Source organism: Penicillium malachiteum (genome assembly GCF_028827825.1).
Source record: "Penicillium malachiteum strain IBT 17515 chromosome Unknown utg000001l:1.0-8184562.0:1.0-8186909.0, whole genome shotgun sequence".
Lineage (NCBI taxonomy): Eukaryota > Fungi > Ascomycota > Eurotiomycetes > Eurotiales > Aspergillaceae > Penicillium > Penicillium malachiteum.
The window spans coordinates 5,648,198-5,663,176 of NW_026643094.1; the positions used below are offsets into that span (position 1 = coordinate 5,648,198).

The 14,979-nt window shown below is 47.8% G+C and overlaps 7 protein-coding genes across 7 annotated transcripts; 3 read left to right on the top strand and 4 right to left on the bottom strand.

Moving 5' to 3' along the window:
- Positions 1 to 50: 50 nt before the first annotated feature.
- N7483_002106 (ubiquitin-conjugating enzyme E2) lies at positions 51 to 962 on the bottom strand (the record flags this gene model as incomplete). The annotated part of the gene is made up of 1 exon (XM_057085543.1): positions 51 to 962. One exon carries the CDS (start codon positions 960 to 962, stop codon positions 51 to 53), a length of 912 nt encoding a protein of 303 aa, XP_056951692.1.
- A 392-nt stretch (positions 963 to 1,354) lies between these two features.
- Positions 1,355 to 3,062, bottom strand: N7483_002107 (DHHC family palmitoyltransferase; the record flags this gene model as incomplete). The annotated part of the gene is made up of 2 exons (XM_057085544.1): positions 1,355 to 2,793; positions 2,864 to 3,062. The coding sequence occupies 2 exons, from the start codon at positions 3,060 to 3,062 to the stop codon at positions 1,355 to 1,357; spliced, it is 1,638 nt and encodes a 545-aa protein (XP_056951693.1).
- Positions 3,063 to 3,718: 656 nt separating this feature from the next.
- On the bottom strand, positions 3,719 to 5,404 carry N7483_002108 (rhomboid family membrane protein; the record flags this gene model as incomplete). The annotated part of the gene is made up of 4 exons (XM_057085545.1): positions 3,719 to 3,781; positions 3,837 to 4,648; positions 4,743 to 4,862; positions 4,951 to 5,404. 4 exons carry the CDS (start codon positions 5,402 to 5,404, stop codon positions 3,719 to 3,721), a joined length of 1,449 nt encoding a protein of 482 aa, XP_056951694.1.
- A 1,034-nt stretch (positions 5,405 to 6,438) lies between these two features.
- On the bottom strand, positions 6,439 to 6,897 carry N7483_002109 (serine palmitoyltransferase small subunit family protein; the record flags this gene model as incomplete). The annotated part of the gene is made up of 1 exon (XM_057085546.1): positions 6,439 to 6,897. The coding sequence occupies one exon, from the start codon at positions 6,895 to 6,897 to the stop codon at positions 6,439 to 6,441; it is 459 nt and encodes a 152-aa protein (XP_056951695.1).
- A 1,267-nt stretch (positions 6,898 to 8,164) lies between these two features.
- On the top strand, positions 8,165 to 10,210 carry N7483_002110 (uncharacterized protein; the record flags this gene model as incomplete). The annotated part of the gene is made up of 2 exons (XM_057085547.1): positions 8,165 to 9,049; positions 9,128 to 10,210. The coding sequence occupies 2 exons, from the start codon at positions 8,165 to 8,167 to the stop codon at positions 10,208 to 10,210; spliced, it is 1,968 nt and encodes a 655-aa protein (XP_056951696.1).
- Positions 10,211 to 10,859: 649 nt separating this feature from the next.
- On the top strand, positions 10,860 to 12,410 carry N7483_002111 (MmgE/PrpD family protein; the record flags this gene model as incomplete). Its single annotated transcript, XM_057085548.1, has 2 exons — positions 10,860 to 11,090; positions 11,151 to 12,410. The coding sequence occupies 2 exons, from the start codon at positions 10,860 to 10,862 to the stop codon at positions 12,408 to 12,410; spliced, it is 1,491 nt and encodes a 496-aa protein (XP_056951697.1).
- A 475-nt stretch (positions 12,411 to 12,885) lies between these two features.
- On the top strand, positions 12,886 to 14,966 carry N7483_002112 (uncharacterized protein; the record flags this gene model as incomplete). Its single annotated transcript, XM_057085549.1, has 5 exons — positions 12,886 to 12,955; positions 13,013 to 13,067; positions 13,120 to 14,262; positions 14,324 to 14,607; positions 14,662 to 14,966. The coding sequence occupies 5 exons, from the start codon at positions 12,886 to 12,888 to the stop codon at positions 14,964 to 14,966; spliced, it is 1,857 nt and encodes a 618-aa protein (XP_056951698.1).
- Between the last annotated feature and the right edge of the window lie 13 nt (positions 14,967 to 14,979).

Consider the following 14,979-nt stretch of genomic DNA (forward strand, 5'->3'; position numbering starts at 1 on the left):
ACAAGGGAACAGTGGGCTGAAAAACAAGCACTGCGTTGGATAGAGATCCCTTATAGATCATCCACATCCAGCGTCCGTCGAAGCATCAATAATATCAACGCAAGCACAACAACGACAATCACCCTGTCTAACCAAGGACTGTTTGCTGGCTCGGTAGGACTTTCCACGACAACGGTCCGCGTAGCCTGTGTAGCTGTGGCACGCAAAAGAGCGTTTGACTGTGTCGGTGGGACCTGGGTCACTTCTGTAGCTTGAATTACGGGAGTCGGAGGTTCAGCTTCCACAGTAGGTTGTAATGGTGTCTGCGACTGCGTCTCTGACTGAGATTGTGATTGTGATTGCGACTGCGACTGCGACTGTGGCTGTGGTGTCTCTGCCTGCGAGACATCCTCACTTCCACTCGGTTCCTCCGTCTCCTTCTCCTTCTCATTCCGATATCCCTCAACATCCACCTCAACCCCCCGTTCAACACAAACCCCCCACCACTCCCTCATGATTCCCTCATTAGAAACCCCGCACTCACGACAAGTCCATGCAAGACTCTCTCTTGCAAACTCAGCCCTAACCGCCTCAGTCCCTTCCATCCCCCCAACCTGCCCTTTACTCTCGCCACCCATAATCTCAGACCGGATAGCTAGTAACGCGGTGCGAACACCCCAGGCAGGTTGCCACGTTTCCTCATGGTGTCCGGAGATACTGAGACATATCTCGCGGTTTACCTCGAACCGTCCGGATGGTGTTAGGAAACGGAAACTGGGTGGTCGGAGGGGATAGGTTGGTGGAAATGTTATTCGACCGTGGTAGAGACCTGAGGAGTAAGGTGTGCTTGGAGGTCCGGTTAGAGTGAAGTGCCAATCGTGGAGGTTGGTGTCGTCTATTGGTGATGCGGTGAAGTAGGGACTTGGGTTTTTGTGGAGGTCTGTTGATTCTTTTAAGAGACGCTTTGTTGATGGACTTGTCATTTTGGATTTCTTTGATTGAGGCCCTTCGATTCAAGTTGGGTGGGTTTGACTTGAAGTTCAACTTGGTGGTGATGGTTTGAGGAGGTTGGGTGGCGATAAGGATAAGAAGGTGGAGAGCTTGAACTGATTAGATCAGATTTCAGATTTGATCAATTCCAAGATCCGGTTGACAAAATGTATAGAATAGAGAGCTTGGGATTAAAGAGAAAATAAACTTGCAGTCTTCTATTATTTGATTCCAATGAGCAACCTTCGAATGATTTGTATGTCTACCACATAAAATACATAATGCCAACTGGCCTCTCGGCTTAATCTCCGATCAAACGCCGAAATAATGCTAATCTCCCTGTAACCAGTACAATTATAAAATGCAAATTCTCATACCCAGGTCATCACTCCCAATCTCGCCATTCATCCGTCTCCCGTGCCCGCGGAGGACGGTTCGCTGCCTCCGGATCTAAGAGTCCATGACTCTCACCCTCAGGCTCATCCTCATAGTCACTATCACCAGGTCTAGGCCGTGGAGAAGCAGGTGCGAGTGTCTGCATTGAGACACTAGTTGGAGGACGTTCAGGCGTTTCCTGTCTTCCACGATTAGGAATCCAGTTCGGCTGTGCCGGTGAGGAACCAGTACCGGCAGTATTGCCTGAAGCTCCACCAATCCAGGCATGGCTATTATTCATATTCCGTTGATACAGCTCCCGGTGGTACTGCTGCTCATTGTATGTATCTTGTTCACGCTTTAGACGTAGGCGTTCTCTCTCTTCGAGAAATCGCTGACTCGGCTCCCAGCGCCAGCCATCACCGGTTGTTGTGCAGATCGGAAGCGGCCAGAGAAGTATACGGTCGCCAAAGAGGTGTGCGAGATTGCGTCGCCAGCCGTGATCGAAAGCGTGGGGCGTTTTCTCGCTGTCCTCCTCGTTGAGATAGTCTTGGTATCGATCGTGTTCACGTTGACGTTCCATCTCGGCGTACGAGCGGGATAGTGCTTGTTGCGCTGGAGTAAGGTTGTTGGATGTAGATGTATTATGGAATCCTGGTCCCTGTCCTGGACCGTACGGCGCAGGAGAAAGACGTTCTTCACCTTCTTCTGCGCGAGTCACGCCTGGAATGGCATTGGCGTGTGCATCGAGAATTTGATTCCCGTATCCTTGTAAACGGTGGGTGAGACTTTCCAGATCGCCGTTTTGGTCACCCGTTGCGCCGGAGTGCTGGTGATCTGGATGCCGTCTAGCTAGTGCTTTGCGCAGTGGCGAGACATAACGGGTCTTCTCGAGGCATTCAATGGTTGTCACCCCGCGAACCGCCAGGCTGATATGCCATGCAGTAAATCCACTAAGGACGAGTCCGATGATTCCACCGAGTATGGCGAGCAGGACTACGTTGACGGGGAGGAAGTTGTCCATGTAGACTGAATCATTCAGGACTTCTTGCCAGGTCCATGTGCCGGCGACGGCGAAGCATACCCAGCAGAATAATGAGGTGTAAATTAGAAAGAGGAGGAACGCTTTGTAGTTGTGCAGTCCGACGCATGTTGCCAGCCAAGGACAGTGGTGGTCCATTTTTAGTACACAGCGCTTGCATGTTGAGCAGTGATGTGCCCGATCCGGCTTCGGGCACTGGCATTTCTTGCAGAACCGAGATCCACCAGTCGAACTGACTGTATAAGAGGTGAACTCGGGGTATTCGGTGACCGGCAACGCACTGTAATTATGGCGGTCGTTACCTCGGCGCGTTGTCAACGGGGATCCGGGATCGGTGAATACGGCAACGGTATACGAGGAGTTGAGAGCGATCCATAGAAATATACCTAGGCAAGAGCTGGGGAGACCTGCGGAACCATAAAGAATCAGTTAAGGGGCCTATAATTCTAGATCCTCTACTCGGTACCGGGATCATACCAATCCATGTATTCTCAGATCCCTTCAACCCCAGACTAGCTTCCACCCAAACTGCCCAAGTTGTGAGGCCATAAACAAAAGCTAGCGGGAAACACCCCGCAATCGCACAGCAATATCTTTCACAGCGAAGGGCCCACGCCCTGGAGCGTCGTTTCGGCCATGACGGTGAGGTCGGGGGAGACGAGGCCAAAGTGGCCATGGTTGAAGCTGGATGGGTCGGATAGCGGGATCGCTAAGAAACGACCAAGTACATCTGCGGACGCTCGATCGTAGGGTTGAAGTTGAGTTTTTGGATGAAAGTGAACTATCGATTTAACGACAGATCCACATGGTCGAACGACCTTGAAAATGATCTTTGGGATATCCTCTAATTCTAGAGGTTGCGGACTGCCCCAGATACGAACTGCGCTGCGTAAGCGGTCCTGACTCAGCCACGTTGAGGCCGCGGTCTCAGCCACCTGGCACCGGATATGTACCATGGACATGAATGTATTTTTAGTTTGATCTGAATGCTTATTGGAGAACCTTAGGGAATAATGAATTGTATTTGCTACTACCTAGGTAATATCTAAGACTTTTCATCTGATCACTTGGACACCAATGTGATACAACATCATACAAGTGTCTTGTGCCTTAATGCCATGTGTATAGGCTAGATTGTTATACAACAATGTACTATAAAAAAACTATCGTTAAAAAAACTTTCGTTCAGACAAAGAAGAAATTTGTCATTTGCAAATTGTAATGCAATTTTATTTACAGTTCTCATATCCCTCATACCATAGGTAAAGTAAAATCTACACCAAATAACGCCAATATTTGTGCCAGTGTAATGACATCGAGCCACGGTCGCCACTAAGAAGAAGAGTCGGTGGTGGAATAGGAGAGAGTGCCCTCCTTACACCAGCCGTGAACAGGCTAAAGAAAGAAATAGTTAGCAAAGGGCCAAACAACCGGGGAAATGATCACATACCAAACAACTGAGGCGGTAGCACCATGAGCAATTCGAGGAGTGGTATTTGTAGAAATCAATAATGAGCATAATAAATCCAATGAGGACAGCGACGAGAGCGCCCGCGCGAACCAACCACCACGCCCACCACAAAGGCTTTCGGCCCTTAAAGAAGGCCAAAGGTCCCTTGGTTTGACTGGGGTCGCTGTCACCATTCGCCGCAACATTCTTACCCCGACCCTTCAGGTAGGTCATGAATGAGGAAGTTTTCTGGTTATCAGGAACGGCTTCACCAGCTCCACCACTCATCGCGACGTAGGGCTGGCGTGCCAGACCAATACGCTCACGCAGCGCATTGGGAGATCGCATAATCGTTAAACCGAGTGCAAGACCCATAATAAAGCCTCCGATATGGGAGAAATTATCCAGACCAGGAAGGAGACCCAGAACGAACGAAATAGCGACACCAAGAACCATAAAAAGAAGCTCGACCCATGGAGACGGTCGATTAGGCCAGTCATAAAATAAGTCAAGTAATTGAAGCGCGAGGATACCGAAAAGCGCCCCAGAGCATCCATCACTGGCCTGAAGTTGCGCAGCATAGTTTCCACCTAGTACAAATCCGAAGATTCCACTGGCAAAATATACCAGACCGTACCGCCACATGCCGATCAAGCGTTCCATATCAGCGCCCATGGTCATTTGGACGAGCAGGTTACAGCCAATGTGAATGAATCCCGCGTGGATGAACATGGGGGGTAATGAATCTCCACCACTGATTGGGCGCAGGCGTGTCATCCAGAGAGCCGTAGGCGTGGGGATTCGGGACACCGCTAAATCCACAGGCAGTTGAGAGAGTGCAATCAGATGCGTCGGATGTCGCATTCGGGCATGGGAAGTAGACTGTGGCATTTGCGTCTTGGATACCGGGGATATTCTTCATGCAGGGATCGTAACGTGCGCCCATCCAGATCTGGACGTAAGAGGAGGGACCGATCATGACGTTAAACGAAGGGTGGATTTCGATAGGCGATCCGGTAAATTGAGCTATAAAACACACACATGTTAGTTGGTCATTGTTTAGAGCTCGAGCTAAGACACCGATTGAGAGATTCTGCGGGAGAATTCTACTTACCAGCCTTGACCAGTTCTACGATGAACACGATCACTTGTACTAGCGTCAAGGTCCATGTCACCCAAGCCGGCTTCTTTTGGAATAACCCTTTCTTTCGTGGATTTGCCCGCTGTCGCGAGTCCTCCAGGGCCCCTGGTGAGGGTGGGTATTGAGTTTGTTGATGCATCCACTCTTGATTATTCCCAAATTGAGTTTGAGATTTCAAAGGGATGTTCTCTGCGTAATGGTCATTCTCTCCAACTCGTCCTGCTGTTTGGTAGGCCCCATTTTCTGATGCAAAGGATTGTTGGCTCTCGCGGTTGTAATAAGGGGCGGATGGGTCATCTCTGTTTGGGAGATTGGAGTGTGCATAACCAAGACCGGGAGCGGAAGAGTTATGTTCTGGCCTTGCTGGATTTGCCTCATATGGAGGTGGACTGGGGATATTGGCGTGATAGTATTCGTTGGCAGCCATGGTGGGCGGTTGCCGGGGAAGTCGCTAAGAGGTGGTCCAATGGAGCGTGAAACTTTGTAAAGAGCGCTATACGAGGGCTTATATGATTATATAAAGACCGAATGCCCATCAAAAGAATTTAATATGGGAGGTGAAGAAGTAGAGAGTGTTGAAGAGATTGAAATTGCAGGCAGTCATATTAGTTATTTTTGGGTTTTGATCAACACAGCCGCGCGTTATCGTCATTATGGGGTTTCATGACCCTGACGACCCTGGTGCTCCATAACTACCGTTTACTTTATTATCTGATGTGTACTTTTTTCGTTTTATTTTGTTTATTTTCAATTCTGAATCAGATTTCTACTTTGATCGACCAAAAGAATACCTTATTCTATTCAAGAATCAAGGCTCTAGACTGAATTAACATAACGGCGTGCGCACGCCTTAATCTCCGCCACAATGCCAAGCGCCTATTATTGAAGCCGAGACCCCATAATACGACTATCGATTACGTACTATACAAAGAGGCATGAATGGGGAAGACATTTGACATTCAAGTATATTAGGATGCGGTAAGAAGATGATTCCTCGGAATCAGTCAAAGAATGTCCATGTGAAAGTGAACGAGTGTTCGTCATGCTCGTGTAGTATCGTCGACCGCCAAAGTAAGGGCGGTGCGCATCATTAAGACTCATAGGGCGAAGGTCTGTGTGGTCACGAATGGTATGAATGGTGTGTTCCCTTGGTCGTGTAATAAAAAGAGAACAAACATAAAATGCATAACGATAAAAGGTCGAAGTCGGGTTGTACGCTGGACCCTCAGAAATGAGCGCAGAAGCAAGAATGAGATAAATATAAGAGTAGAAGCCCACTCAAGGTCCGTCAAGAACTGTTCTAGCGCGAGAACTTGAAGTCGAACCACTCAAAAGTGTACCAGAGTGATCTGGGCGCAAGGAAATAGGGAATGAACCGGCAAACCCAGCAATTGAGACAAAATAACGCTATGGGTATATATCCATGGTAGGCAATAACCTTCCAAGGTCGTAAAAGAGGGCCTATGATGAGGCCATGGCATGTTCGACAATGGATGTGGGTGTGATGGGGTTCCCGTAGTTGTCAAGGATCCCAAGAGCCGCACCTACTTCCTCCCCGCTATGACCAGTCAACAGCCACACCAGGCGGGTGAGCTTGTTGTAGAGCAAGGATGGGAAATATAGAACGAGCGCCCACAACAAAAGAGTCAAGATAACAAAGACAATGGTATTGGCCACAATTTTCTCGCTCGGGGTCATCACGTATAAGCCGAAGGTGACTTCATAGCGGTAGTACTCGAGTCGCACACGATCGACAAGGCGTTGGAACGGGTTGCGCCGTTGGTTACGCAAAGAAACCGAGGCATTGGGGGTCATAGACGAGTACTTAATTATCAACTCGTTCACGTTCACCACTCGAGAGGCATGGGATTTCTGGGTAGAGGTACTTGGGGTGTAGAAGGATTGCATTTCGGTCGTCATGGTATATAGTACGCCTTCGCGACGATCTTGTCGATCTGAATGGGAAGGAGTTCACGATGAATAAAAACGAATGATATTCCGGTCGTATTTTTTTTTAATCGTTTCTTCTTTTCTCGTCTCCGAAGAGAACATGTCCTCTCCTCCCAACTTCAGGGTGAATGCCAGGGGTTTCAAAGTGGAAAACCTGCAGTGGTTATAGTTCTGGATGGGGGCGGAAGAGTATAGATCGCGTGGATCGGACAGAAGGTACTTTCAGGGACGCCAGGCACGGCCGCACAGGAACCAAGAATCCGCGGAAAAATTGAAGAGGTACACTGTGGTGAGAATTTAAGGGAAGAATTAAGACTTATGCAAGAAATTTATTATTTGCAGAAAAAGAGGAAGGAAACAAGAAAAATGCTTCATTCGGCATGGGGAAGTCGGCAACATTTTGAAGGAACAGGGACACGGAATTCTGCTGCCAGCCTGAGGTTTTAGACCCGTATGGTCCAATTTTGGGTTGATTAGTGAGGTATCTCTATATTGAAACCTTGGAAGTCATATAATTGACACCTTCGGTTGTACTGGTACTAATTGGTCTCTTTCTACGTCCTAAACCAGTCTAGACACCAAATTAAGGTCTATACTTCCCTGATAGGGTTGTCGACAAGCGGATCTCAGGTCCCGGTGAGGTGGTCGGTGCCCAGGTGCATGTAGGTAAGCACTATATGTAACTAGAGCCCTGGAGCCCTGGAGCCCTGGAGAGCCCTAACCTTGGGAGTAACCTTGACATTCAAATACTTGTATAAAAACGTACTGAACCTTGGGAATATACCAGGGTAGGTACTTAGGTAGGTACCTAAGTACGTAATAAGGTAGCTTTTCTAGTATCAACACTGCCAGTGGAATCGTCTTATATTGCGACAATAATGTGCACTCTTGGGAACTTGAATGAGGGACTACACATCGTTTCTCACCAGTTGACTAGGTACCGATATATGTAAGATGATACCAACTTGAATTTGAACATTTGAATATATCATTGGGTAATAATAACTATAAGATAGATGGATAGGTACCTAGGGAGCTACCTATGTATTCTCTTTATCAAAGTATTTAACAAATACAATTCTAATCAGATGTTCCTTACTGTATGTGCCTGTAGTAATCTCAGTGTGGCGCAGCGGGGTGATGTCACTGTATTTGACCCGCTCCCCCGCGCCGGACTAACTTAGCCTCAACAACTCTACTTGTACATACCATAACATTTCAACCATTTGAACTCAGCATGGACTCCGACGCTGAGAATCCGCTCGTTAAAGCTTTACCACCTGCAACCGATTACCTCACCTACCTGACCCTCCTTGAATACCAACTGACTCCCGACCGTCTGCCCCTCCTGCACCGCCTGCTGCAAGATGAGACGTTGACCACCAACATCGGATGGGACCTGGTCAAGCTCCTCCTGCCCATGCTCCCTGCGTCAACTGACTGTCTACATGATGTCGCAAGACTGGGCAATCCCCGAGAGGTTATTCTCCGAGTATCTGAGGCCTTGATGAATTTGCAGCCAGAAGACGAGGACGAGCAAGATTTCGACGACGATGACGATGACAACACTGGAGAGGAGAATTCCCTCCCCATGCATATCCGGCAATTCAACTGCCTTTTGGCAATGCTATCTGAGCTTCACACTCGTATCCGAACCAAAGCCCCAAGCCGATTCGTTGCGAATTCACTTCAAGCAGCTCTGGAAGCCTACACATCCATGCCGAGTGACGAGACCACCCTAGCCCTTCTGGAGTTCCTGCGAGATATCTCACCAAACAAGAGACCGGCTCCTCCTCCAAGATCTAATAGTCAGTCGGCTGTTGTGCGTGTGAATTCCATTTCAGGATCTGCCCCAGACCCAGAAGCAGAGGTGGCATTACCACGCCCTGCAGCAGATCATGAGTCTGTGCTGGTGGAGAAATTCATTCAGTTTGGACTCATCGAAGTACTCAAAGCCTACTTGCTGAGTCACTCGAGCCCAATGGATCCAGGACTGTCCTGGACGGTCCGGATGCAGGAGCATTTCCACCCGCAATTGAAGTTGCCAGAGAATTCTCAGACAGAGGCATACGTTTCTACGAAGGAGCTGAAGGAGCGCGACATGATTATGGGCAAGATAGTGGTATGTCGAATCTCCCCCCCGTATAGGCAAATGACAAATATCGGGGCACAATTAATAACATCCCGCCGCTTTATCTAGGCACTGTCAAGAGACGTTGGCATTGAGACCTCCGACCTACTAGACATTATTAGTAAATCCCCCGAAGACCAGCCTCAGCCTCTGGACTTTGAAGATACACCCAGCTCCGCAGATCAGATTCCACTCGAGCGTCACGGTTCACTCTTGCTACTCGCAGCTCGCACAGCAGGCTCCACACTATTCGCATCCGGTCAATCCATACCGAAAACACCTATCTTTCCAAACCTCGCTTTGATTTACAAGAACTTCCTTGGGGTGACCGACACCTCGGATCAAGTCGCTTTAGGACAGCCACAAGCCCTTATTGACTCTTTGCTAGCATTGACTGTGTTTTCGCTACAAGAGTCAACCACGTTGCCGTCCAGTGAGACCGAATTCAAAGATTTCTTGGTGGCTTTGACAGGGTGTACATCCAACAAAGACTATGGCATCGTGCGAAATATCCCTGCAGAGCTTGTGCATAGTAATGAATCAGCGATCACCCGATTCAAGCTGATTCGAACTATCTTGGAAGATGGTCATTTGCAATCCGCCAGGGATAGCGCTATCTCATGGTTGAAAGACGAGATACTGAAAGCTCCGTGTTCTGACACAATCTTCCGTGACCCTCTGCATTTCTGGACCCTCTTCCCACTCCTTTTCCAATCCGTTCAACCTGCCTCATCAATAAGGCTCATTGACAGCTTTATCAGCCTAACCCAAACGGATGGCCCAGCTCTTCACTCTGCCTTAAATTTGTACCTATGTCTTCTCTTATCTCCCCATCGCGACCAACTTCAACTTGAAAAGACAGTGTCTTTCTTCCGCAGCCAGGTCCTTGATCCACTCCGGGTCTTATTCCATACATTCGAGGCAGATCTTAATGCTAAAGGTGGAGAGGGCATTATTGAGAATTTCATTGGAGAGGAAATGACTCAAATTGGGCTTTCCCGTTCTGTGGGGCTGATGGGGCTTACGCTCTATCAAATCGAGGATGCAATTAGTGAAGCTTTTGGCACGGATGAGGCTGACCTGGCAAAGTATTCAGCTGAAGACGAGGCTAAGGTGGAAGAGATTCGCCAGGAGACCCAGAATTGGAACTAGTTGATACTCGAGAAGATTTATGAAAATATGAAACACTTTATTCTGGGAATGTACTTATGTGCTAGCAGCTGTCCATTTGATCTTCTTTGAACTTTCGTCATACTTGCCTCAAGCTTCAGATTTTCTACCTCATTTCAAGTTAGCTGCAGTGTCGTGATCATCTTGTCCCATACCGAGTCAGGCTAGGACCCCGTATCTGGCTTCCGTTCCGTTCCGTGTACTTATGCAAGATACTACCAGTGCTGGAATATCAACTCCAACTTGATCCCCTCAGCTTGAAGCTACCCCTCCGGATTTATCCCTGTCCGTTAGTACTAGTGTATGCTGTGCATTTGTGACGCTGTATCCCCATTGGTGGGACCAACGCACGCCGAGTGTGCTGACCCGTGGACTCCGAATCCACTATTAGAAGAATTTACTACTAGTAGTGCCCGAGCTGCAGTTCTGCAAGGTGTCAGCCCTATGTAGACGTGTTTCTGCAGCTTAGCGTACTCCTCTGTGCAACTTGAAAGTAATTGGTAGATTGAATCTCGTTGCCACTGACCCCTCATTCTTCCTATAGTCTATCTGCTCTTCTCATTCCAAGTTTCAATATTTACTTGACTACTACCGCTAGCTACGTTGAATAACGATTACGAATTAGATAACCATGTCTGAGACTGAGCAGCCTGAGGGTGCTACGAAACAACTATGCGACTGGATCTCCAACCTCTCTTTACCTGACATCCCCGCTGAGAAATTGACTCGAGCCAAGTATTTTATTCTTGATGGATTGGCCTGTGCCCTGATTGGAGCTCATCTTCCCTGGTCCGATGCTGCTGTTACCGGAGTTCTTTCAATAGAATCGGAGGGTAAATGTGGTGTGATTGGATGGGAAAAGGTATGGTTCAAACTACAATGAACTGATAGAAGTTATCTAACTGAGAGCTTCCATTGTTAGAAAACTGGCCCACTGGCAGCAGGTCTCCTGAATAGTACCTTCATTCAGGGATTCGAGCTCGACGATTATCATAGTAAAGCCCCGATCCACTCCAACTCCATTGTGCTTCCGACTCTGCTGGCCGTGCTCGAGCAAGGACATGATCTTTCGCAGGATGCGACCAATCCCCGGACTGGAGCCGAATTCCTACTCGCAACAGTCGTGGGATATGAGACGGGCCCTCGAGTTGGTCTTGGTATTTATGGTTTCGAGGTGCTATCGCGAGGCTGGCATTCCGGTGCGATCTTCGGCCCGGCTGCTTCTGCCGCTGCGGCAACGAAATTCCTCCAATTGCCGTCCGACATGATAGAGGATGCGATTGGAATTGCTTGCACGCAGGCCTGTGGCTTGATGTCAGCGCAGTATGAAAGTACGGTCAAGCGCATGCAACACGGCTTTGCTACCCGAAATGGGCTATTTGCTGCTTTCATGGCGAGCACGGGATACAAAGGGATTAAGCAGGTGCTTGAGCGACCGTATGGTGGATATCTCAGTGTCTTCAGCTTAGGGAATGGACGCACCCCTCAGTACATGCCTGAGAGGGTTGTAGAAGAACTAGGCGTGAGCTGGGACCTCGATAACATTGTTATCAAGCCATATGCATCAATGGCTGCAACCCATGCCACTATCGACGGTCTCATCGCATTACAGGCTAAGTATCCACAAGAAATGGCTGCAGTGGATAGAATTCGACATATCAAAGTTGAAATGTCGGAAGCATTATTCAAGAAGGGAGGTTGGGCTCCAAAGCGACCGATCACAGCCACCGGCGCTCAAATGGCGGTTGCATATGCTGCTGCTATGCAGTTGCTGGAAAGAAGTGTCCAACCAGCGCAATTTGCGCCCGATCAATTGGAAAGAGACGATGTATGGATGTTGATGGACAAGATCCAGTGCGTACATAATCTGGCTTTTGATGTCGACGAGAACATATGGCAGCAACGTGTATCCGTTGAGGTTTATTTGAATGAGGAAGATCAGAAACAAGACACTTTCACCACCTTGACTGAGTACGTTGTGTCTCCTCGAGGCATTGGTGTACCTCTATCCAACGAAGAGATCTTTAACAAATGGAGGAGCTTGACGACGGGGATTATTAGTGAAGAGCGACAGAAGGCGATCGAGACGATGATTTTGGATTTAGAAAATGTGCAGGATATGCGTCAGCTTTGCGAATTGCTCTATGAGCGTACCAAGAACGTTTTTGATACTACTTCTTAGGGTTGAATACATTCATCCTAACTTGAAGCTAGTATTAATAAATCCGATAGCATCTTATTTTGTTCAAGGTCAATACATTCCAATTCATATTATTGAATATTCGGAAAGTTTATCACTGTTTATGATTCCTTTCCTGTCTTTCGTCAACTGTGAACATCCTTCCAAGGTTGGTGAGATGGGGATGGGGAGGGCTGAAATGCATCGAGCATATCCATGAGGTGTGCACCTTTTCGGACTACTAGTGATTGCATATGACTTCCACATTAAGTTAGCTCCTCACGTGGAGTGGAGATAAGAACTATTTATAATACACTATCCCTATCCAGGACTAGCGTCATTCCGAGTCCCCTGACGCGGCATCGCGGATCCTGAATGGCATCACAGCATGCACTGAGTTATGCCAGTTGGCGCCAACATTCTTATATTTGCGATGTTCTGGGTCTCACCACATTACACCCGAAGCAGGAATTGAACCATGTTCAAGTGTAAAAAATGTGATAAGTCTTACCAGAGGAAGACGCATCTTCTCCGCCACGAGGCTGTCCGTAGGGTCAACGACTTGTGTCTTTACCGCAGGCATTATAAGACTGACTGATTGAAAGATACCCAGCAACCTGCCTCAAGCTGCCCATTTTGCAAAAAGTCATTCTTGAAACCGTATGTGGATCAATCACCCTAGCTGAAATCCAGTCGTTAATATTGTCCAAAGAGAGGTCACTCGAAGACATACCAAATTATGCGCAAAGAAGCATGATCAACCTCTTCCTCCGGCGGCAAAGCCCGGAAGAAAAAGACAGTCATGTGATGCATGTTTCTCAGCCAAGGTAGCATGCGATAAAAAATTACCTTGCGCTCGCTGCGAGAGTCTTGGTCGAGAGTGTACCTTCGGAGATCAGCAGTCGTTACCACCGTTGATAGGGCCGTCGTCTTTGACAAAAATCCCACCTTCATTGTCCATTGCCGCTTCTCACACAGTCCCGAATAACAATGGTCCATTTTTCTTCCTGCAACATTTTGCCAGTCCATCTGTCAAAAAAGACCGACTTGCTATCGGAGAAACAGCAAAGTCATCAATGCGCAGGAATCTACAGTCTATATATTCTCATCTGGAGGATGCTCTCGTACCCTCCTATCCTCTAGCAATATTCTCAGACGACTTCCGGGGATCTGACTTTCCGTTCCTGCCGTCTTCCGCTGCAGAGGATGCTTTTCTTTGTCAATACTCGGCGGATGCACTTTTCCCGTCAAAACTTTCTAATCAATTAACAGAATTGATGACAGAACTCATTGAAACTTCGCAGTCTATGGCGTTGAGCAATATTGAGTCTCAAAGAACCCTTGATATGATGGAGCTCACTGCGCTATTCGGAGTATCCAATATCTCGACTTTTGTCTCGGCTTTCTTCCAATCTTTACACTGGCACCTACCCATCGTTCACTTTCCAACCTTTGACCCGGGCAATATAGCAAGTCCCTTACTTCTCTCAATTTTCCTTGCAGGAGCATCGTATACCACTCCTGTCGATGGAGTCTCGTTATCGCCATTGATTTTCGATGTGGCAGAAGAGTACATCTTCCGCAAGATTCTAAACCTGACAAACAAACCAGCCTCGAAAGATCCGATGGATATATTGCCAATTGTACAGCTGGTCCAAGGTGCTCTCATAATGGAAATGCTTCAATTTGGACGGGATGATATGTCGACAAGAAGACGGATTCGTATCATGCGACATCCATGCTTGGTATCGACTGTTCGGTCATTAGGGATTTTTCAACTCAAGCGCGCAGCCGCCCCTAAAACTCACGATGACCGCACATGGAGAGTTTTGGTTGGAGAAGAAGTGTGTATACGGTATGCTACAATCAACATGCAGAATACTATTTTGTTAGGATATGTGCTAACCTCGAACCAGAATTGCTTGCTGGGTCTTCCTGGCAGATGGATTCTTGACAGTCTGCTTTAAAAATCATCCTGCACTTTCCATCTTTGAAATGGATTGTCATTTGCCGTGGTCTGCCGAGCTTTGGGAAGCAGAGGACGCAGCTTCATTTGCGCAAATCGCGGCAACACAATCGTCGGGACAGGACATACCTCCTCTGAAAGACGTGGTCACCCATTTACTCGAATCTGACTCTGAAGAGCCAATCCCATGGAGTCTCTCATTGTCTCCAGAGGATCTTCTCATTCTTATCTATGGTAAATTCATCACCACTGCTTTATGATAACTGGTAATGCTAATAAGTTCCACAGCAATGAGCTCACTTGCATTTCAAGCGAGAACAGGACTGCTGCAGTTCCTCCCACTCGACATGATCAATCGCGGGGCCAAAAATTGGAAGCGAATCTGGGATTCTGTAATCGGTTCTCTAGATCAGAAACAGTTCCTGCACCTTGGTTATCCCAAGCATGCCGAGGAGCTCTGGTGGTTGTTAACAACTACGTTGAACATTGCCGATAAGCCGCAATCGCATTTCGCGTATCTAAACAACACGGCAACGGATGAGCTGGGGAATCTGAATGATTTCATTCAATGGTGCCATCAGAGCTCTACGTGAATCGTCTTTGAAA